This window comes from Sebastes fasciatus, chromosome 7 (genome assembly GCF_043250625.1).
Source record: "Sebastes fasciatus isolate fSebFas1 chromosome 7, fSebFas1.pri, whole genome shotgun sequence".
Classification (NCBI taxonomy): domain Eukaryota; kingdom Metazoa; phylum Chordata; class Actinopteri; order Perciformes; family Sebastidae; genus Sebastes; species Sebastes fasciatus.
The window spans coordinates 33,591,976-33,613,622 of record NC_133801.1 but is presented as its reverse complement, the minus strand read 5'-3'; the positions used below and the strand labels follow the sequence as shown (position 1 = coordinate 33,613,622).

Here is a 21,647-nt window from a genome sequence, read left to right as displayed (position 1 = left end):
ATTTCAAATTCTCAATTCAAACATTTTTGTTGTTTATTTGACCAAACGCAACAGCCATTGTGATAAAGTCAAGAATATTTACCATGCGTCTTCTGTATGGTGGTCCTCTGTGGCACCCTAACCTCCTTTCTACTTGTCTCATTTCTGTAATCTTGGTGAGATAACAGATAGCGTTTCACTATTCAAGTTAATCAGCTTGTTGATGCATGTGCTTATGATGCACACGTAGTCCTTGGCCCTATCTCAGACCTACGTCATTTTGTCTGACAATATCAGAGGGGGATTCTCATTCTGTGGCCTACATAATACTTGGATAACTGTTTCACATTCAAATCTACATGATGTGTTCGAATGCTGTAATGGCCTACTTTTCAGACAAGGCTTTAATCTGTAAATGTGACGCTCATGGTAAAACAGCCAATCTTCATTTCTTCTCCAACCCCCTATCTTCTGGTACTTTTAGATAAAATGTCTACTATTGCAGACACTTGCAGACTGATGTTCATCTTATAGGAAATAATAGTGTGGTTATTTTATCAGTGTTGCTGTTGTAATGAGTGCCATGTCCGTCCCTTAGATTTCCTTGGTAGAAATGCTTCCCAGTAGCTCTGTTCACGGACTTGACAGCTTTACTTTTCTGGCCTGACTGCAGATGGAGGTGAGCTGTTTGTCTACCTGACAGGTCAGACTGTTCTCAGACATTAGCCTTGCTTCAGAGCCAGCGTGGGAGAGCACAGCAGCCTGTGCTTCGAAAAAAACATAAACCCCCTCTACTCCATGAGATGAAGATAATCAACACATTTTAATTGTGTCAATTAAATATTATGCTTCATGTTGATCGCTTGATAAAACGCAACATTCAAAAATCTAAAAGTTAATGTCCTGTAAGAAAATTTAAAAAACCTGTTGATTGATTTGAAGTTACCTTGTATAACTTGATATTCACAGAGGCAGTAATTATCAACAAGCTTCATTTATATTTATGTTACGTCTGACTTATGAAGCTGCCACTGACAAATCCAAACATACGCTTCTTTTTTTTTTATCTGAACTGCTTTTTTTCTCCAGATGGAAAAATCGCCTCTAAATCAAATCATAGAAACAGCTGGTAGCAGGCAGCACCATAATATGTTAGCAGTCAGTAGTGCATATTAGTGGAGCAGAGCCTGTGCAACAAGAAAAAAGTTCCATTAGAGCCACCATGTGATTAACTGTACAGATACATATGGACGAGATAAATTTACACCGAGGGGGGGGGGAATCAAGGATGTTAAAGGGGACATATCATGCTCATTCCCAAGTTCATACTTGTATTTTGGGTTTCTACTAGAACATGTTTACATGCTTTAATGTTCAAAAAACACATTATTTTTCTCATACTGTCAGTCTGCATATACTTGTATTCACCCTCTGTCTGAAACGCTTCGTTTTAGCGCCTGTCTCTTTAAGACTTCCTCCCGAAAAAGGTCTCTGATTGGCTTGTGAGAAAAATATGGTACCTTTGCAAAGGTGGTTCTCATGCTGTTGGTGGAGATACTCAGATGGGGGATGGAGGGGCGGTATGGACGAACCCGGCTTTCAGCCGAAAGCGTCCATGGTTGCTCGTAGTAACTTAGTTAAATGGTCAGAGTAGATAATAAACACAGATGAGTATGTATTTTAAATGGATTAAAGTTAAATTGAAGGCTTTTATGAGGACAGCTACATGTTCTGTTCCTGTTTTCAGCTGCGGTCACTACGAGCAACCACGACACATTTGGCTGAAAGTCAGTTAACACGGTTAGCAGACACTTTCTACATGTTCTGTTTGTGATGCCGACCAATAAATGATGTTTACTTTGTAAAAGAAAGGGGGAAAAGAGAGAAAAAAGACAAAATTGCCCTTTTCCACCCTGACCTGGAAAAGACGGTGGGGAAGGTGAGGAGATAAATGAGAGGTAATCAACTAAGAAAAGCAGCATGGAGGAGGACAGAGAGAGGAGTGAGAGTAGAGTTGAAGGAGGAGATAATTTAGGTTGAATTCAGTTTCTGGACATCTTTGTACCTAAAAGAACACAGTGACATATATATATATATATATATATATATATATATATATATATATATATATATATATATATATATATATATATATATATATACATATATAAAAGTAAACTGAGCAGTAAAGGAGCCAAGAACTGGCTGGATTCAATAAACGCTTGGACAACAAGGCACTGCTGAAGGTGTGCTGATCCCTGGAGCAGGTGGATAACTGGATTCTTGTTCAGCTTGGACCTGTTTGGACTACGGTGGTCTCCTTGTGGCCTTTGTTAGGCCATCAAGATTAGTCTTTTTTTTCTGACACTCTCCAGACTTCTCCCTCTCTTTTGTTAAATGACTGACCTTTATCTGTCTATCTATTTATGATTGATGATGATTTGAAGGATATTTGTTTTTCTTATTTGGACTCAGGATTTGAGTTTTGTTTTTCTTGATTTAATGAGCATTTTGTGTGTAAAATTGTTTTGAGTGTGAACTGTACTTTTTTGACTTGATTACACTATTTGGGCTAAATAAAGCCAGATTTAACTTGATAAAAAATAATTGATGTTTTGTTTATCTTGTGCCTTTTGTAGCGAGGCTAACAGGCTGTCCGGGCTAGCTCTCAATGATTTCCAGTATTTTTGTTTTTTAAATGACAGGGTAGAAGTAGTGATTATTCTCCTTTCTGGCACCCAACTCTTATTTTGGATATCTTAAGGTTAGAACCTACACTACAACTTTATGGTCATTAGGTTGACCTAGTTAGAGCAACTAATGTTATATTTCACAATAACACCAGAGTTAGTTGATTGAGATAATTTCTTCTGTCGGACCACCGCAGCCCCTAGACAGTGCCTTTAGCCCATTAACATTAGCTACGCTAGCTAAGCAGTGTTAACTTAGCTGATATTACTTGTTTCACCATGTCAGGCTAACGTTAGGCAGCTGAGAACTGCTATATCTTCACGATCTCCTAGACATCGGTGTCAAAAGTAACGTTACATAGAAAGTAGGGCTGTCAAACAATTCAAATATTGAATTGCGATTAAATGCATGATTGTCCATAGTTAATCGGGATTGATCGCAAATTAATCGCACATTTTTTATCTCTTCAAAATGTACCCTAAAGGGTCAAGTATTTAACACTCTTATCAACATGGTAGAGGGCAAATGATGCTTGCTTTATGCACATGTATGTATGTATATTTATTATTGGAAATCAATTAACAACACAAACCAATGACAGATATTGTCCAGAAACCCTCACAGGTACTGCATTTAGCATAAAACAATATGCTCAAATCATAACATGGCAAACTGCAGCCCAAAAGGCTACAACAGCTGTCAGTGTGTCAGTGTGCTGACTGCATGTGATTATCATAAAGTGGGCATGTCTGTAAAAGGGAGATATCACATTTCTCAGGTCATATCTCTTCACATATCTTGAGGTCAGAGGTCAAGGGACCCCCTTGAAAATGGCAATGGCAGTTTTTCCTCACCAAAATTTAGCGTAAGTTTGGAGCGTTATTTTACCTCCATTGTGAAAAGCTAGTATGACATTGGTTGGTACCAATGGATTCCTTATGTTTTCTAGTTTCATATGATGACCAATATCTTCACTCTAGCTTTAAAACTGAGCCCGCTACAACCTAAAAATCGCAAGATGCATTAAATAAATTAGTGTCGTTAAAATGAATTTGCGTTAACGTGCTAACTTTGGCAGCCCCAATAGAAAGTAAAGGTAAAAGCAGACAATTGTACACTTCTTAGTACAGCTTGCATTCAAATGTGTGCATATTGTCAGGAGACGCCACCGCAGTAATGGCGTTTTGGTTACTTCCGGTGTTTCCCTGGATTCATCTATATTCTAATGAGCTTGCATGTGACATAGGAAGGGGAGCAAAATCTGAATGGCTTGTTGAATCACATGTTTTCTGATCTAGACAGCCCACAAAAAACTGACTGGGTTGTCTTATTTCAGTTTGTGGGTTGGTAGACACTCCAGACACCCAAATGCACAAGCACTGAAAAATAGTTTTTCATGATATGTCCCCTTTAGCTATTTTCATATTTAATATACAGAATATCCATTTTCATCAGTTGTTTGAGTCCATAAATGTGTCTGTGCCTATAAGGACCCTTATTCCTCAATCTTTACATGTTTTAAGACCGTACAGCTCATTCCTCTGCTCTTCTTTCTGCTGAACATGCATGACTTCTCGCAGTTGGCTGATGAGCTTTGCCAGTGTCTCCATGTCGTGGTCGGCCCTTTCAAGCAGCTCAAAGCGGAGACTGGAGATGTCCTGTTTGATCTCCTTCAGTTCACCTGTGGGACAGTAAGAGCGACGGCGTCAAATAGTGTTTCATAATTCGGTGATTTGGACAAGAAAAGCACTGAAAACCTGCTGAACTCACCTTCATTTATTTCATCATTGTCTTTATCTCTCTGTGCTTTTAAGATGTATCTTTTGATGAGGCGATTCATTGTATCCTGTAATAAATATCAGAGGACTTCAGTTTGAAACTGATGAGCTAATTGTTTCTAAACAAGTAGAGTTTGTTAAGGAAAAAAAGAAAGCCAGCTGCGAACTTGTTTAGTGAGCATGTTTGATTATACAGTTTTGACTGACATATACAGTAGGCTATACACCAAGTCTCCTTAATGTGTCCTCTAGATATGAGATACTACAATTTACTAATATTGCATTATCCATGTTCACGTCTATGTGTAAAACTCAACAGCTCAGTTATTAACAGGTTGATCAGCATTAGGAAGTGGAAACTGCTTTACTTGGTGACGGGTTGGACAAGGCGACGCTTCCACACTCAGATCTTCCTGTTGCCTCAACTAAGATTAGAAACAACAACAAAAAAGAGAAGATAATAATAATAAATTAATCCTCCTTTTAAATAATGGGTTTAAGGGACACTTGTAAAAAACCTGCAACTTATAAATGAGACACAAGAGGGCCCTGTAGACCTGTATCATAGAATATAGGTCAACATTACCAGAAGAATTGCAACTAATTTACATTCACCAAAAACTGAATTTCCTTGCTTGAAATATCCTTTGTGTCAGCAGCTGATGCCTCACCTTGTTAAGCTCCATCTCATCATTTGCATTTTCTTGGTTTTTGCCTTTAGGTACATCCCAGAGGAATTCCCTTATCCCCAGCAAGAGGGAAACGACAGACTTGGGGCTGGGTACGAGGTTGAAGGGCACGGGCAGCGTGCCACCGTGCTCAAAGTACGAGAACCACAGCTTAGACCTGGCAAACTTCCACTCAACATCAGAATCATCCTGCACCAACAGAGAGGACACGGTAAGACGGGGTGAGAGCCGGGGGAAACATTTGATGAGCAACAAGGAAGTTAATCAATTAGCATTTCTAATGTGAAACTTCCATCTACTTATCAACATTTGTTCATTAAAGGTCCAGTGTGTAGGATCTGGCAGTATCTAGCTCGTTGGCGCACAGCCAGTGCTGAGTAGAGTGTGTGTGTACGGTTTGTCCGTTCCGGGCTACTGTAGAAACATGGCGGACTCCCTGGAGAGGGGACCCGCTCCCTATGTATATATAAACGGCTCATTCTAAGGTAACGAAAACACAATTCTTATTATCAGGTGAAATACACTAAAGAAAATTAATATTATAATATATATTAATTATATTAATATTATATTCCATTTCTGCCAATAGATCCCCCATCTAATTGTGTAAACCAAATATACAGCACGTATGACAACTTAACAACTTAAATCAGCCATAAACCATAACATCTATTGACATTTTTGACAAATAAAATTATCATTATTATGGTCTTACAACAAAATGGTCATTATCATCACTGATAGTATACGAGACACACAAATTAATACTAATTTATGGATGGTTCACACGTACCTCAATTTCTTGGAAGGAGCTGTTGAACATGGCGATGAGCATATTGAGCAAGACGATCACCATGATGATGTTGTACACCCCGTACAGAACATAGCCAATATTCTCTATGAACTTATGGTCGATGTTAATGACCACTGATTTCACCTCTGATAAGCCAAAGATAGCCCAGAATAACGTTTTAAAACTCTCTTCAAGCCTGGAGGAATAGAGAAATGGGAATTGAATAAGTGCAGTGCAACCAGTGTGTTAGTACATCATATTAATTCAACGCAGATTGTATCCAAAGGCACAATTGGAAAACATTAAGAACATTTTTCAAAGCTTTTTCAGGCAGTCTATCGTCGACACTCACGTTGTGAAGGCGTCATTGTGCTTGGCTCCGAGGTAGTACGAGTACAGATTGAACATTCCCACCATGAAAGCCACAAAAACTGTTATGAAGATCACCATGAACTTAAAGATGTCTTTCACTGTTCTCCCCAGAGAGATCTGCAAAGGCCCGAAGCTCTCATTGGCAGGCAGGATGTATGCAATGCGAGAGAAACTCAGCACAACTGCAATTGCATAGAGGCCTTCAGAAATAAGCTGCGGGTCTGAGGGCATCCAGTTGATTCGAGCTGAAAAACAAAACAAATGCTGAACGTGGCAGTTTTCATGACGTAAACTCTCATTGCATTAGATCAATACCTGTGCATAGAACTCATTCAGGGAACTAAATTTGGCCTTGGTATTTAGATAAATATGTAACCAGAAAATCAAGGACAAGGCGGTGGTGATACTTTGGAAAAATGACTCCATTATTTTTATGGATTTCCTGTTCTGGGTCTCAAAATTATGGAGGAGAAAAGCAATAATCTTTAAATAGCTGCCTATCAGATCAATACTTTTTCAAAATCAATATCTAGTTTCACACTGATGTAACCTAAAATTTACAGCAGAATAGACTATTGTCAGGCTATTAAATAGGCGACCCATAGATGTGGGTCAATAGGGGTCTACTACACCCACTAGTAAGTTTTATCATCTATTCACATGTTAGATCACCAAAAGAAGGTATAAAAGAAGACTACAGCGACCTCTAGCGACTGCAGTAATTATGACAGGAGCAGAAGCGGAAGTCAGGTGCTGTAGTATAGGCAAGGCAAGGCAAGGCATTTTAACAACAGGGCAATTCAAAGTGCTTTACATAAACATTCAAGAACATTGTGACAAAGTGCAAAAGAACATTAAGACATAATTAAAACAGTTATAAAAACATAAAACATTAAAGATTAGAAAATAAAAACAAGCTAAAAATAAAAGCTAGGATAGAAGCTAAAAATAGAGTATAACACACAAGAGTAAAAGCTCTAGTGCAGTATAAGATCATTATCTGGTTTAATTAAAGGCAGCAGCAAACAGGAAAGTTTTAAGCTTTGTTTTAAAAGAAGTCAGAGTTGTAGCGGTCCTGCAGTTTTCTGGGAGCTTGTTCCAGATATTTGGTGCATTAAAACTGAACGCTGCTTCTGCATGTTTAGTTCTGACGCTGTATAGACAGCGTGAAACTCCATAAGGGTTTTCACCCAGGATGTTATCCATCTCGCGCACACGCAGGTCGAGTATTTAATATCAACAAAGTCACATGTGACCTGGGATGACGTAGCGTATATAAGCCCAAAAAAAAGACAAGCCGTTGACTTTTCGCTGTGAGCCCTGCAACCGCATGGTTGGAGCTATGGTTTCGTCCTCCAAGGGCTGCGATTTGTCAATCACGGCTACACTCAAACACTTCGCTGTTAGACCGGTGTTTTCGCCGGTTAAATTTCAGCTAGGCTAACAACAGGTGAGCTAGGATAGCAAGGTGAGTATCCTCTCGTTTTTAGGGTTTAAGTAACGTTTGTTGATTGGAGTCTGTTTTCGGTCTCCTTATTGTTAATTGTTTGCGCTTATAGTATCGGCAAGCCTCCGTCAGACAACGAACTTCGTTGGGCTGTTGTCAGCTAATTAATTTCCTTTTACAGTGTGTATTGCTCAGCAGCGAGTGCTTTTGCTCGTTAAAGCATGCATCTCCTTTGGTTGATGGATAGAGCGACCGCTCCCCAGTAAGTGATTTTGCTTGTGGGTTAACTTATTTTGTGGCTGCTGTAACGTCAAAGGGCTTCGGTGCCATACTTTAAAGGGGAAGTTATACCTTCCCTGTCTTTTGTGTTAATTTTTACGTTAACAGTCCTAGTTCAAAGCTAGTGTCTAGTTACTTAGTGGAGCGGCTAACATCCATTTTTCAGTCAAATCGTGCAAATAGTGATACAAGCACCAAATTTGGCATGATGATTCCCGAGGGGTCGCTTAGCAAATATAAACAATCGGCCACTTGAAAATCCAAGACGGCGGCCATTTTTCAAGATGGCCGCCAAATTGACCTGCCGTTAATGGTTTCTCTCATAGAAATTCATCTACTTGGTCAATTTGAGTGATCTTGGTGTCAAATTATGTGTTTTCTAGCATGCTGGATCTTATTTTGATAGTTTTAATAATTTTGAACTGCAATATGGCGGACATTTTTAAGATGGCTGTCAAATTTACTCGCAGAGAATGCTTTTCTTAAAGAAATGCATGTACTTGGTCAACTTGAATGATTGTGATGTAGAATTATATGTTTTCTGGTATGCTATCTAATTTTACAGCTTTAACATCCTCCGATACGTTTTTTTTTTACTTTTGGCTGTCCGGTGAGTCTTTGCTTTGTGGTGTTTGCATGGCTCAATTGGCTTGTAGGTCTACTGTTGTAGATATCAATAGCTGCTGTTGCCATAGGTGTAGGGGCTTAGTGGTAGGGGTAGTACCTTTGTTTCAGAAGTCAGCCACATCCTCCAGGATGGACTACTGGCACTGGTCCTCACTACTTGCCCAACTCTCACCTGTGGCTCCATGAAGTTGCTAGTGCACGGCAATGACCACACCCCGGGACACCATGTTGGCTCACGGGCTGAACTAGGTGAGGGTAGCACACAGAGAGTATCTCTGTGATGGAGTATGTCTAGCTCTAAATGTCAAAGTGCATAGAGTCAACGAACCAGCCATCTTTATCCATGAGGTTCCAACCCAACTGCCAGAATTGGAAAAACAGCAAAGAACTGTAAAGGAGTGATTGTCGGGCACTACCAGGGCACACTGGTGACAATCGCTGCTGTGTAACTCAGAATGGGGTTTAACGTCAGCTAAGTAGGATTCAGCATTATACTTAGTGTCCAAAATGCTGCTTACTACCAACCCCTGATCAGTTTAAGGCAGCAAAACCTGAATCGACAGGATGTGCAAGCGCGGGAGAGCCGAGCCAAGGATAATGGGGTTTCAGTTATCCAGATAGTGTACAGATTGCGTAAAATAATGCATGAACCTAGCTGTATCCCATGCAAGCAAGTGCCCGTTCAGTGATGGAAAGCTCCTTCCCAATCTGAGTGCTGGAGATGTCAGCCTGCTTGCTTGGCTGCTCTGTACAAACGAGAACGAGCCTATCTGAATGCCCAACAGCTGCAGAAGAAAGAAGAGCTGTCCCAGAAGAAGGAAGCAAATATGGAGAAGCAGTCCACCTGGCAAAGGCTGCTCAGATGATACGTCGTGACATGTTTCAGCATAAATCAGAATTCAACAGCACGTCTCATGATGGGTACCTTGAAGATACCGTCCCACCATCACTGCTTCAGTTTGTATGTATGATTGAACATGGGGCTGATATCAAGTCACAACTCCAAAATGGCACATCAAAATCTGACCTTGCAACTGTTACAGTAGAGCTGTTTTGCCAAATACAGGGAAGGATCGCAGGTCCACAGGCAATCCAAGGACAGGAAGACACCTTTTGCTATGTATGTTGGCCTGTCTGTGTTTTCCAAGACCAGAAAGAGGCAACTGATAGATATGTTGGTGTGGGAACCTCATGGATAAAGATGGCTGGTTCGTTGACTCTATGCACTTTGAAATTTGGAGCTAGAAATACTCCATCACACAGAGACTCTCTGTGTTTTACCCTCACCTAGTTCAGCCCATGAGCCAACATGGTGTCCGAGGTGTGGTCATTGCCGTGCACTGGCAACTTCATGGAGCCATAGATGAGAGTTGGGCAAGTAGTGTGAACCAGTGCGAGTAGTCCATCCTGGAGGATGTGGCTGACTTCTGAAACAAAGGTGCTACCTCTACCACTAAGCCCCTACACCTATGGCAACAGCAGCTATTGATATCTACAACAGTAGGCCTACAAGCCAATTGAGCCTTGCAAACACCACAAAGCAAAGACTCACCGGACAGCCAAAAGTAAAAAAAAAAAAAACGTATTGGAGGATGTTAAAGCTGTAAAAATTGTTAGATTAGATAGCATACCAGAAAACATATAATTCTACATCACAATCATTCAAGTTCATCAAAATCATGCATTTTTTTAAGAAAAACATTCTCCGCGACTAAATTTATATTGAAGTTAAAAATTATTTAACTATCAAAATAAGATCCAGCATGCTAGAAATCACATAATTTGACACCAAGATCACTCAAATTGACCAAGTAGATGAATTTCTATGAGAGAAACCATTAACGGCAGGTCAATTTGGCGGCCATCTTGAAAAATGGCCGCCGTCTTGGATTTTCAAGTGGCCGATCGTTTATATTTGCTAAGTGACCCCTCGGGAATCATCATGCCAAATTTGGTGCTTGTATCACTATTTGCACGATTTTTCCACTATCCGCTCCACTAACTGAGACAGTTTGCTGTTAAGCAAATTGATGTGATTTTTTTTCTCTCTGTTACTAGAGTGCTTCCACTCCAGAGTAACCAGTTATTTTGCATAACTAAGTAAGCAAACACATTATATAAGTAAGATAAATATATTCATTAATTAATCTAATATAAGAGTATAAAATTAATTCTAAGAATTATTATTCATATCACAGCACCATGTTAGGAGAGCATGTTGCCTGCATGGCTCCACTGCTAGCTACCGATGGCCATGATGAATGCCCCACATGCCTCGGTGTTGTACACCTGAGAGAGGGGCTGTCCGGGAGTCAGTGCACGGGAGCTGAAGCTAGCTCGATTGGCTGAGATAGAAGAGCAGCTTGAGGTCCAGTTGCCCCTATCGGGTGTCCCTTCAAACGCACGGAGTGGGCGGAGACGCTCCCCACCTGAGGGGGCCCCACCTACAAAAAAGGCAAGGAAAGTGGACTGTTTGGCAACTAAGGTCGACACGCTAACATCAGAGATGGCTGAGATTAAAGCGCTGCTCCTTAACCTTCAGCCAGGCAGGGTGAACGCAACCCAGAGAGACAGCCCGCAGGCTAGGACACCTACCCCACCAGGATGGGATGAGGATTCCCTGTCTACGAGGGCTTCCTGTAGCCAGTTCTGTGAGGACCGGCCTGGACAGGGAGAGCTAGTAGCCTCCTCCCACGCTTCCGACACCTGTTCCCAGCAGTCAGGAAGTGGATCCAGGGCAGGCTCAGAGTCTGCCCCAGCGACAGTTAAGCCAGTGGTCTGTATGGCTCTGGCACGCTTAGGCTTGGATGAGGCCCCGACTGCGGGCACCTCATCTATTGCATTTTTTAGGTGGGCCATGCCCCTGGAAGGTTTCTAGCTGTTCCGCCCTCCTAGCCATACATTGAGGAGCTCCACAAATGCTGGCCAGACCCGAAATCACTTTCCCACCACACCACTGACGGCAGGGCCTTAGCATCCATGCAGAACGCCGTCACTTACGGACTGGGTAAGATGCCAGCCGTGGAGCCATCTATTGCGCCCTTATTGTGTCTCCCAATGAGGTCTTGAGAACTGATGCTCGCTGTCCCAGGCCCCAATGTCGCATCACAGATGACTTTCTAGTCATACTGGACTTACTGGACTCGTATACTGGACTTTCGAGGGCTGAACACATTTCTGAAGGTGTTGCCCTTCCACATGTTGATTACAGCAGATGTGCTCCAAACAGTGACACGGCACAGTTAGTTCACATCCATCGATTTGCAGGACGCATACTTTCACGTCCCAATAGCACTATCTCACAGGCAGTACCTGCGCTTCGCATTTGAAGGCAAGGCCTTCCAGTTCAAGGTGCTCCCATTTGGTCTCTCCCTTGCCCCATGGGTCTTCACAAGGTGCATGCGGGTGGCACTCGCCCCAATGCAAATCAGGGGTATGCTTATCCTCCCATACCTGGACGATTGGCTGATTTGTGCTCTGACCAGGGAACAAGCAGAGTGGGACACTGCGGCCCTTCTGCATCATGTGACGAGGATGGGCCTTACCGTCAACCACACCAAGAGTTGTCTCATACCCAGCCAAAGAATAGTGTTCATTGGTTTAACTCTGGACTCCCGCCGTATGCTGGCCTTCCCAACACCACGACGAGTAAAAGCCATACTCAAGCTTCTCTTCTGGTTCCGGAAGAACAGGAGGTTTAGGTACAGCCTGTTTCTCAGGCTGTTAGGTATGTTGACGTCAGTAACATCAGTAGTGCCATTCGTGAGTAGATTCCCTCACGTCGCCAGGTGGCGGTGACCGATGCTTCACCCTCCAGCTGGGGGGCAGTATGGCAGCACAGAGCGATAAGGAGGCTCTAGACAGCACAGGGAGTGTCGGAGCACATAAATGTGCTCGAGCTCCGTGCTATATATTTGGCACTTTGCAAATTCCTACCACATTTGAGGGGCAGGCATGTTGTTGTACAGTCCGACAACAGGTCAGCTGTCTACCATGTAAACCGGCAAGGGGACACCAGATCGACCCGGTTGCTGCAGGTGGCACGGAGACTCCTTGTATGGGCTTTCCCTTGTTTTTCCAGCCTCAGGGCCATGTATCTGCCAGGGCCACAGAATGTGGTGGCAGACTTTCTCTACCGCCAGAAACCCCCCGCGGGCGAGTGGAGGCTCCACCCAGAGGTGGTAGAGGAGATATGGCGTAAATATGGCACAGCAGAGGTGGACCTGTTTGCCTCAGAAGCCTCAACGCACTGCCTTCTTTGGTTCTCCCTGACGGAGACAGGGCAGGATGCCCTGGCGCGCCCATGGCCAGATTGCCTCCTCTATGCCTTCCCACCATTCCCACTTATAGCAGTAACGCTACACAGAATGCAGCACGGCAACCACAGACTCCTGTTGGTTGCCCCAAACTGTCCGGGGAGACCCTGGTATCCGGGGATGCACAGGCTTTTGGACGGAGTTCCATGGTGCCTGCCCAAGAGGCAAGACCTGCTCTCACAGCTGGGGGGCCGCATCCGGTATCCGAACCCGGATCGCCTACAGCTATGGGTATGGCCCCTGAGGAACCGGACCCACTCCTAAGGCTATGTGACCAGGCTGCAATCCAAATCATTTCTGACTCAAGAGCACCCTCCACCAGGGCACTGTATGCCAACAGGTGGAAAATAGTCTCAGAGTGGTGTAGAGTTCATGAGGAGGTACCTCAGAGTGCCTCTGTGCCAATAATACTGAGATTTTTGCAGTCTTTGCTGGAGAAGAAACTATCTCCTTCTACCTTAAGGGTCTATGTAGCAGCAATTTCAGCCAGGCATGTTAGAGTGGATAACCAGACCGTGGGGTCTCACACTCTGGTGACCCGGTTTCGTAAAGGAGCCCAGTGGCGGAACCCCCCGCAGGCTGTCAAGATTCCCTCGGGGGAACTGTCTCTGGTGCTGGATGCCCTTCGTCTCCCCCCCTTCGAGCCTCTGGAGCAGTCAGGGCTGGAGTGGTCTTCAGTAAAGGTTGCTTTCCTTTTGGCAATGGCATCAGCAAAGCTTCACTCACTTGTCAGTGAGTGAAGCGTGCATTTGCTGGAACTCGGATGGCACAGTGGTGGCACTTTGGCCTAATCCATCATTTTCCCTGAAGAGGTTGGCTCCGGCCCACTCTAATCTGGTCATTGAGCTGGCAGCTTATGACCCTTCATGCCTACAGGATGAAGATGCCATGTCAGCAGAACTGCTCTGCCCAGTGAGGGCATTAAGGCATTATATACAGGCGACTGCAAGCTTTCGTCGTTCTGATAGCCTGTTTGTCTGCTATGGGGCCCATAGGAAAGGGCACGCTCTGTCCAAGCAGAGGCTTTCCAGATGGACTGTTCAGGCCATTGAGCAGGCATACAGGTCAAAAGGCCTGCCTTTACCTCTTAATATCAGAGGCCACTCCACCAGGAGTATCTCCACTTCCTGGGACGCGCTACGGGGGATCCCTCAAAGTGAGATTTGCGCTGCGGCCAGCTGGGCTACTCCATGCACCTTTGCCCATTTTTGCAAGGTCAATGTTGCTGCTCCCTACGCAGTAGCATCGGTGTTCTTTCAGGAATCCACGGGCCGTTCCCAGTGAAGTGGGTTTTCCTTGTGATTACGTTGGTAGTCGTCATCCAGTGTTAAGCACTGTCTCTGGCGGTCAGGAAGAACGAAATAGAACGAGAGTTACGTATGTAATTATGGTTCTATGACTTCTGGATGACTAAAGAAGTTGTAGTTCTGTTGCCTAAACCTAAAGAACGTATAGTTTTGTTGCCTAAACCTGAAGAAGTTGTAGTTGTGTTGCCTAAACCTAAAGAAGTTGTAGTTTTATTGCCTAAACCTAAAGAAGCCCTTTTGTTTGTGTTCAAGAGGCGATGTTTCATTCAGTTTTACATGTTAGAATGTGTTGCTTTTAAGTTTCACTTTCACTTCAACAACGTAATAGGTGTAGTAGGCCCCTAATGACCCACATCTATGGTGCTTATAGCCAGCAATAACGCCTATTTAATGGCCTGATAACAGACGAATTGGGTGAAATTTAAATCTGAACAAGGAGATCCTCTATAATGAAAAATATTTAAGGTTAGTTTTATACGTATAGAAAAGCAATTTATTGAATCACTATTTATAATATTCAAATTCTTTGGTCGACACTTACCCAGCTGGAAATACTGTATCTCAAAGGGCAAGGTCATGTTGGACAGGTCAGTGTAGTGCTTGTCAACATAACACTGGGCGGAATATGCATGCCAGAAAGCCATTAATCTGGCAATGAAAGAGGTCATAAAAATGGCCAATATACTAAAGTCAAGAAGGTTCCAGGGCTCTGAGATGTATTCCCGGATGTCCTGCGACCAAATATCTTTACATTCTTCCCAGATCTTCCCTGCAGGGAAAAAAAAATATATCACACATTTGGTTGACATTCACACTTCTTTTCTCTCAAATTAAATAATGGCTGATATGATTTGAATATATGTAAACATGATCAAAATGAATGAATGGTCAAATCACATAGGATTTACTGACGCTGCATTCTGGCAAAGCGTGTGTGATATATGGCTCCCAAGTCTCGCCTGTGGAGCTAAGTGAAAGTGTCACCTTGCCTTTGAGAAGTCATTACCAATCTGATTTATTATGGCGCGCGTGGTAAGAATACATAATTATCTATGTGGGCCATTTCCTAGCATGATAGATGTTTGGGGATTTACAACCCTTCAATGGCATGTCATATCCTTGACCCTGCACGCACAGCAGAGTGGTGTAATTGTAAAAGTGTGGGAGTGTCAGAAAGATGGGAGAGGAATAAATTAGCATAACAAAAAGATTATACTAACATCGCAGAAAAAGTGATGCTAGTTACAATGTGGAAGGGATAGGGTGGTTGGGTGTGGGACAGTGTGTTTACACTCATGACCTATGACCCAGGATATGATGAGAATCTCCATCCAGGTGAAGGGGGTGGTCTTCATACGAAACAGTTGCGAAGGGTGATCGTGGGCGGTCATGTTCGGCAGCAGCGATGTTCCCCCAAAACGGTCTGCTGCGTTCAGGACCAGCAGGCAAAGAAATATCATGAAGGAGGCTGCGTGGGCCACAAACTTCAGGAAAGGTCCACACATGAGTTTCCCTAACTGACACAAATGGCAAACAGAGCAAACTTGTATGGTACAGCCTCTGACAAAATATCATCTTTGCACACAGTAAGAGTTAATTTAAACTTAAGACCAAAATTTGAAACTGCCTTCTAGAAAGCAGAAGAAAGCAGCATAACCAACAGTAACTGAACTAGTCATTCAATGATGAAGTCTGTTAAAGCTGCATTAATCTTGCAGCTCAACAACAAGCTGACAAACCCAGAGACAGTCCTGACATATTATTGCCTTCTAAAGTTTCTGTGGCTAATGTGCTAGCAACATTGTCCAGCAGGCATGGAGCAACAACATTAAAGTCACTTCAAAGTCCAACGTTCACTCTCCTTTTAGCTCTGTTAAAAGTGTTTAGAATGTTCCCGAAAAGACAATGAATGCAGAATCTAACTTTTAAAGGGAAAATCATGCACCTTTTATGTGGATGTCCAATCATTTATTTGTGCACAAACTGCTAAATCTACTGTACATTCACTGGATATCTTCGCCACTAAACTCAAACTATCCTCTGCTCCTGTCTCTATCTTGTCCATTCACACAGTATTCGCAACACGTTCTCATCCCAACTCGTCATATACTTACGCTTTGTCAGACCCCTCGGCGTCACTTTACGGTCACAGTAATCACGTGCTTAATGTTGTGAATTAAACAAAAACACTGTCTTAGAATTAGGCAACAAAACCACTTAGTTAGGTTTAGGACAAAACAACATGGTTGGGCTTAAAATTACCATTTTTACAGTGCAAATGTGACTTGACGTTGTGAAAACGGCACACGAACAAAGAGCTGATTTTAAAGTGAAAGTGAAACGTGACGCAGGGAACACGAACAGCGGTCTCCTGGATGAAAGTCTTGTGTTTGTTGGACCCATCCACCTCCCTATGTGCAGTGGTAAACTATGTCACCACAGACCCTATGCGAAGAACAGATTTTGCAGCTGCAAACTCAGCTTTCTGGGTCAATATAGCACACACTGAGTAATTTAATACTTCAGTTGACTACATTTACCTTCAAAAAACTGATTGGACATCCACATAAAAGACGCCAAATTTTCTCTTTAAGTTAAAACAATGTATGACTCTTTTTGGAACTAACCTTACTCGATGGTGCTATCCAGTACATAAATGACAGAACAGGCAACCCGACAGCTACGCCGAGGACAAGAAGGGTTTTAACTGCTGTGGTTTGCTGACGTAGTCCAGACAAGTTCTCGTACCAGATGGAGAGGAGTTGCTGTTGGCAGTTTGGATGTGCCACAAACTACCCCGATGGTGGTGAGTGTGAGTGTGAGCGAGTGAGAGATACAGAGAGAGAGAGAGAGAGAGAGAGAGAGAGAGAGAGAGAGAGAGAGAGAGAGATAGAGAGAGAGAGAGAGAGAAATTATTTGGGGACACAAAAAAACACAATATGTAAACAAATACATTAATTCTAATCTTTAAAAAATTAAAGTACTTTTCTCACATGCTTACCTTTTTAACTTCATATTTTATTGCAAGTTTTAACCTGATAAGGTTTTGTCTGCCCAAGGTCTCAGAGCGTTGGCATGATTCAGTGTCCCCATTTAAGACGGCCTTCACTTCCTCTGTGTTTCGGCACAAATCCAGGAGTCCCACCACAAAGTCTTTACACTGCATGGACAGTTTCTTGTAATCATTCTATAACAGACAAAGGCAAAATCTATAGCACTTTATTGTTATATTTTTATGAATCAATAATAGCACAAAAACAAACTGTCAAAACCTCAAATACTATCATAAGTGCAGCCTGCAATCTTTTAAAGTTGAAGTAGGCAAGTTGGAGCAAATATTATTATGAAAAGCTATCTTTATAAAACGGTCACTATATTCTGACAGTAGTGCCTGAGACAGGTAATCTGAAAAAAAAAAATCATGTCTGTGTCCTCCGGTGCTCCTAACGGCATCTGCAAGATTTCAGAGACCGGAGGAAAACAACCAATCGGAGCCAAGCTGGTGCCTTGCCGTCTCTGAGCAGCTGTTAATCACTCGCAGACTCCGATCAAACGGTCAAAATAGGCAGCGCTGATCAAATATGAATTCATATTATGTTACTGTAATGCCTATTTCTTGCCTCAAATGTTTTCAGAAACATCTTGTAGTGTACTGTTTAGCTGTAAAATGAGAACATTTGCTTCGGCTGGTGGGCGGTGCTTGGTATTTCCTCAACTGATCTCAAAACAGTACACTACAAGATGTTTCTGAAAACATTTTATGCAAGAAATAGGCATTACAGTAACAGAATATTGATTCATGTTTGATCAGCGCTGCCTAGTTTGACCGTTTGATCGGAGTTCGTGAGTGATTGAGAGCTGCCTCCGTTAAATGAACAGCCAATAGGGATGCTCTCTCTCTGAAATGACCTGTGATTGGTCAAAGTCTCCCATCACAGGCTAGATTTTCTAAAGCCTGAAAACAGAGCCATGAGGAGGTGCAGAAGTCTAGTTTTCTCTCAGAACACTTGAATTACAATATGCTGAAAGGTTATTATGCAATTTTTTTCCCAATCATGCCAAAAATATTCTGTCTACTGCCGCTTTAATCAACATGATCGTCTCTGAAAGTTTTAGTAAAAAGAATCAGGTACATGTAACATACTGTACCTTGAACTCCTTCTCAATGTTGGCCAGAACTGCAAGCTCGTTGCTCAGCTCCAGAGCTGCCATCACTGGGTCTTCATTGGAGAGGGACAGATACGCTGGACTGGCCAGACATTTATATGCATTGATGCGGGATTGTGAATGGCTAAATGAGTCATTCCTCTGCTTCTCGCTGCAGGTCCTGCACTGGCAGAAGTAGTCATGGGGCCGCTCCACACGGGCCCCTTTTATGAGAAGTATATGCACGATTTCATACTCATTGCACTGGGAGGCCAGGATGATGGGAGTGATGTCGTGGGAGAAACGTGTGCCATCCTCGTCATAGGCAAAGAAGTCATCACACGTGTCTGCCTGGCTGGGACTGTTCGTCAGCCTCTGACCGTCTGCAAAGGCCTGGTGGCCCAGTATGGCCTCCACTATACGGATGTAGCCTTTACTGATGGCTAACAGCAAGGCATCTCCTATTCTAGAGAGGTCTTCCTTCTCAAGCAGGAGTTGAGTCACCTCTAAATGCTCATTGGCAACCGCCAGCTGCAGTGCATTCTGGCCCATGTAGTTCACACAGTTGACGTTGAGGTCCGGCAGCTCCTCTAGCATCCGCCTCACTTCGGGAATGTTGCCATATTCTGCAGCATCCAAAAAAAGTTCCTCTGTCACGGAAAGGCAGGAGGAGGGTTGAGCCTGATACAGGTAGCCAGCTCCCCGAAAAACTTGTCTCCGGGGTTTGGCCGTGACTTGCTGCAGCATCATGGCTCTCCCCTCATTGCTCCACCTAAACACAGGTCAACATATGGATGAAGATCTTATCTGTGGATTCATGGATGCCCAAATGCTAAAATTTCACTCTCAAATAACACGAATTTCCAGATAAGAATGAGTTACTATTAACTTCTTAAGCAGAGACATTACTTTAATTGGTCTACTGGTTTAAATTAACATCAGCTCCATCTATATTTCAGAAAAAGACCTTGGGAATGAGACAGCAATGACCTAAGTAATGAATGGTCAACAGTGTGCAACGGACAGCTGGTCTCGGCTGAATTATAACTCGCACTACATGTGTGACACCACCCACAGACTCATCAGCTGCTCTGCTTGATTTCATGGCCTGGAACTGTCCATCCACTCTGCCCCTGCATGAGAGCTGACCAAATCTATTTTATATTAATGTCATCAAGTGTTTTGTAGTTTGATCCAGTAGGAAACTTTTATTTGCTGATTCAACTGTGATGTTAATTCCATTCATTGGACGATGACCATACAGTGACCGTCTCTAATGCCTACTAATTCTAATTTGTGTCATTGTACTTTCTGTCCAGTAAATACATTTGAATAACATGGTTATCTCGGGAGCTAATTGCTTCAGCCCAGCTGATGATAGATGATGACAATGTCCCTTCATTCAATCATAATTAGTGTTAATAAGATTTTAAAGAACTGAGCAATCTGATGAGCACACACAGCATGTACAGAATCTGTTCTACTAGAGACAAATTATTCATCTTTGTCTGTATCAGCTGAGGTAAGATAAAATTAAAATAGTTCCATGCTGTTCAGCAAGGGAAGGTGTGAAAATCACAACTGAAATGGATGAATATGAAATCAAAAACAAAATTTGCCCTAACCTAATTAACCCTAACCCTTTTAAAATGGTACAGGTAGCTGCTCCATGTGGATTTACCTGCCTGGATTTCTGAGAATGCCTTGTTGTTTTTGTTCTGCTGCTCTTCTTCATCATGACAGGCAACTGGTAACACTGGGAGTTGAAAAAAGCAAAAGCAGAACAATTTAAAACAAAATAATGCTGCTATAGAGTGCAACACTGGCAGTAACATCCTGATACACTGTGTGGTATAGTTAATATTCGTCTGCAGTTAACATCGTTAGGTGAGCTTTTTGAATTTGCATGTGATATTAACACTTAACATTTGTAGTAACTGAAAAAAAAATTTTCTGTCACGTCTGCTCCCTCATGCAGAGAAGAGGACATCAGTGTGTACATATTATGCACAATAGGAGATTTGAAATATGGGACACTGCAGGATGAGATCACAGAGTATTAGTCCCATACTGCTGGTCCTTTTAGGAATATCATGGGCCTGAAGCTTTCTCTTAGAAGCCTTAACAAACACCAACTCTCTAGATTTTTGGAAATAAGACATGGCATTTCATTATCTTCAATATGCATCTAATATGTGTCAAATATAGGCTATTAGAAAGTCAAACAGAATGGTCCACTCACCTCACAGAAGACTGCTGCGCCAAATGACTTCACTTTCACTTCATCAAGTCGTTACGACCCGAAACTACGTCCCAAAGCGAGCAGCTGCAGCTCCTGCGTACCGGACTCCTGTCAGCCTCCTGGCCACCTGTCTGACTCTGACTGACTGCCTCTCGCCCTGCGTCCTGCGTCTCACCTTGGCTCTGGACTCTGGATGCTGACGGTGCTGCCTCTGCGCGCCCACTGGGGGGTTTTCTAGCAGCTTTCTAGTTGTGTATTATAACATAGGATAATAGCATTTGTGGAATACATTTGGGTCCTGTTTCGGTGATTATATCACTGTTAATACTCAGTTTAATTTTCTTGATTTTCCATAAATGTGACCAGTAAGCCCAAAAACTAAGATATTAAAGCACTTTGTCAAACTAATAGAGGATTTAAGTAGAGCAGAAATGCGCTGACCTTACTGGTTGCACCACAAATTGAGGCAGAAGACTAAGATGTTGTTTTATTACGAGCTATGTGTTATTGTCAGTGTGCAGGCTGCAGGCAATAGCACCACTAATACTCTATATGGAGTGTGACACACTGAACATAGATGATTAGATGCAGTGGCCTCTGCCCCGTCCATAGGACAGCATAAACAATCTGGAAAAAAGCTTTTTTTCTAAATCCTCTTAACTCCCGGTGCCATAACAGGTAATAAAACAGGCACCTTCATGAGAGGCACCATGCATCCCCGAGCAGATATACACTATTATGAGTTGGCCTATATACAGCCATCCAAATATATTTTCATATTTTAAATGTCATTAATACGCATGTAGGTCATGGATGGAAATAGCCTATATGTTTAAGCTGTACATCTTTCAGATTTGATTTATATAGGCCTATATCATTTGATTTATAGGTTTATTTGACATATTAGCGGCCTATCTTTATTTTACAGTAGGCTACATTTGATGTATTTATATGCCGATTTACATGTAAGAGGGAGAACTG

The 21,647-nt window shown here is 42.6% G+C and overlaps 1 protein-coding gene across 3 annotated transcripts; it reads right to left on the bottom strand.

Annotated features, from left to right (window-relative positions):
• Nucleotides 1–3,236: 3,236 nt before the first annotated feature.
• trpc6b (transient receptor potential cation channel, subfamily C, member 6b) lies at nucleotides 3,237–21,161 on the bottom strand. 3 transcript variants are annotated; one of them, XM_074640426.1, is made up of 13 exons: nucleotides 20,667–21,161; nucleotides 20,110–20,180; nucleotides 18,428–19,196; nucleotides 17,280–17,465; nucleotides 16,906–17,070; nucleotides 15,570–15,795; nucleotides 14,820–15,047; nucleotides 6,283–6,547; nucleotides 5,931–6,126; nucleotides 5,120–5,326; nucleotides 4,817–4,873; nucleotides 4,441–4,516; nucleotides 3,237–4,351 (listed from the first exon to the last, which is right to left on the bottom strand). In XM_074640426.1, the coding sequence occupies exons 2-13, from the start codon at nucleotides 20,160–20,162 to the stop codon at nucleotides 4,173–4,175; spliced, it is 2,607 nt and encodes an 868-aa protein (XP_074496527.1). In that variant the 5' UTR covers nucleotides 20,163–20,180; nucleotides 20,667–21,161; the 3' UTR covers nucleotides 3,237–4,172. The 3 variants fall into 3 exon arrangements, with proteins under 3 accessions (XP_074496527.1, XP_074496529.1, XP_074496528.1); XM_074640428.1 differs by having other exon boundaries at nucleotides 20,106–20,180; nucleotides 20,667–21,158; XM_074640427.1 differs by having other exon boundaries at nucleotides 15,579–15,795; nucleotides 20,667–21,157.
• Between the last annotated feature and the right edge of the window lie 486 nt (nucleotides 21,162–21,647).